Below are 2,454 nucleotides of genomic sequence, written 5' to 3' on the forward strand. Positions count from 1 at the left end.
TCATATTAATCTCTCATAAATTAAAATTAAAAATCCATATAATCCTCCAATTCAACTTCAAATTCCATCTAAAGATATCATCAATTAAAATAAAAATAAAATTCCATATAACACTTCAATGGATGACCCAAATCCAACACCTCCAAGATATTTGCTACATGTTCACAAGGAATCTCAAAATCCACCCTTCACAACTCAGCCCCACACACACCGAACATAATTAAAATACTGCACTCTGGTTTTATTTTCTAAAATTGAAACTAAAATACTATATTCTTGTTTTATTTTCTAAAATTCACAACCTACCAACAAAGCTAAAACCCACATTCTAATTATATTTTCTAATAATTTTATTTAGACGAGTACTCAATAAACGCATCCAAACTCTTCCACGCTGCTCCCCCTTCATTCGAGATGGCCGCCGCCGCGGCTTTACTCACCACCTTCACTCTCCGCTTCAGCTCCTCCGCCGCCTCGTCCACCGCCATTAATCTTCGCACAGCTCTCTCCACCTCTTCCTTTTTAGCGAACCCATCGCTCATATTAATCTCCAACGCCAGTTTTGCCTGCGCCAAAATGAAGGCGTTGGCCGGCCCGTCGGTTGTCAGCGGCAGCGCGATCATGGGAACGCCGGCCACCACACTCTCGAGAGCCGAATTCCATCCACAGTGCGTAATAAAAGCCCCCGTCGCCCGGTGACCCAGGATTGTTAACTGTGGGGCCCAGAAGCACTCGACCATGCACCGAGTTCCAAGCCGCCGCTCGTAGCCATCCGGCAACACCTCCGCTTTCCACTCCGCCGCCATCGACGTGGAGTCCACGTCGACGTCGAGTTTTGAGTTCGGCGGGCGCAGCACCCACAGGAAAGGCTGCCCGCTCGCCTCGAGACCCAGTGCCAGCTCTGTCACTTGTGCCGGAGAAAGAGACAACTCCGACCCGATCGATACATACACGACGGATCCCGGCGTTTGACGGTCCAACCACTCCACAATCTCGGTGTCCCGGGGCCGTCGGGTTTTGTGGTTCCCGCCGGAGATATCAATCACCGGCCCCACAGCCCAGAAGGGCTTCCCGGCCCCATTTCTGCCTCCGGCGCCAAAGCTCTCCAGGTGATGGACCAATTCTGGCTCCAGCTCTTCAAATGTATTAAGGAGAATCCCGTCCGCCAATCGCAACGTCAGCTCCATGTCCTTATAGACGTGACTTAACATACTGTCTGGCGTCGCCTGCACCCTGCTCATAATGTCCGCCACCGCCAGCAGAGGCTCCTGCTGGTCCCAACATTTCGCTTCCGCGCACAGCCACAGCTTCGCGCTCATTTGTAAAAACATGAAGGAACTGATGCCGAATTTTGCAGCCGCGGCGGCCGAGAATCCCATGTACATGTCGTAAATGAGAACCAGGCGCTCGGGTGGTGGAAGTCCCCGTGATTCGTAATATTCACGGCCTGTCAGCTCCGCCATTAGAGCCTCCAGTGGCTCCTGCATTTTCTGTATGAGACCGAATACCAGCGGCAGCATGTCGCGGGAAATGTTGTTCACGTTCTGGCTGCCTGCCGGCAGAGGAGAGTCCGGCACCGATAAATCGTGGAAATGTACGGGGAGATCTTCCCATCCCTGCACTCGGGGTCGGAGAATTTGGATGTTTGAAGGGAGGCTAACGTAGATGACTGTTACTCCCCTGGTGGCCAGCATTCTTGAGAGGTGCAAGAATGCATTGAAATGACTGTGCGCTATGAAGGGCAACGCTACTACGTATAATTTTCCTCTTCCTTCCATGGCCATGTTGCGATGGAGCCGAATTTGCCTCTTGAATTCGCAGCAATAAAGCAACGAAGAGTCGAAGCGAAGGGTGGGTGTGAGATCAAATCAGCTCTCCACGTTCTTCTTCTACACAGAGTCTGTGAGATTTCAGTAGTATTTATATCAATATCTTTCATGATTTCTGATTTTACTTGAAATGGTTTTTTATGATTTCTTTTTAACTTAAACTGGCTGTGCGATAGCTTTGGGAGTTTCTGTGGATTTTTTATTTGTTTATAAATTGGGTTAGAATTCAATGAGGATGTGTCCAACTCATAAATTTGAGTTGAGATATCAAGTGTCCACAATTAAATTAAATTTTAGAGATTTTTCATAAGGATGAATTTATATAAACTCTTCCTAATTAAAGTATTTTAAAGTATTTTAGAGTTTTTTCTTAATGATAAATTTATATAATCTATATACATGTAACGAAAAGATATTTTAAATTAAAAAAAAATTTTATATATATATATATATATTATTGGAACATCACTTAAATGAGGTGAGTGGAAATTTTGAATTAAAATGGTTTATTTTCATAAATTTTAGAATTTTTGTGGGAATATTGTTTTGGTTAAATTATTTTGGAATTTTATGGTTGAAACCATAAATTTAATTTGAATTTTGAATTTTTACAATTTAAGTGTTT

General features: G+C 44.5%; 1 protein-coding gene across 1 annotated transcript; it reads right to left on the minus strand.

Annotated features, from left to right (window-relative positions):
* Positions 1–350: 350 nt before the first annotated feature.
* On the minus strand, positions 351–1,784 carry LOC149182214 (zeatin O-xylosyltransferase-like). Its single transcript, XM_089414483.1, has one exon. The coding sequence runs from the start codon at positions 1,782–1,784 to the stop codon at positions 351–353; it is 1,434 nt and encodes a 477-aa protein (XP_089270609.1).
* Positions 1,785–2,454: the final 670 nt, after the last annotated feature.

This window comes from Pinus tabuliformis, chromosome 3_2 (assembly GCF_031772625.1).
Source record: "Pinus tabuliformis cultivar Carrire ecotype Pingquan chromosome 3_2, CPIR1, whole genome shotgun sequence".
In the NCBI taxonomy this organism is placed as follows: Eukaryota; Viridiplantae; Streptophyta; class Pinopsida; order Pinales; family Pinaceae; genus Pinus; species Pinus tabuliformis.

Bases quoted from the DNA above. Each gene is read 5' to 3' on its own strand.
- LOC149182214 (XM_089414483.1), bottom strand. From the start codon at position 1,784: ATGGCCATGGAAGGAAGAGGAAAATTATACGTAGTAGCGTTGCCCTTC.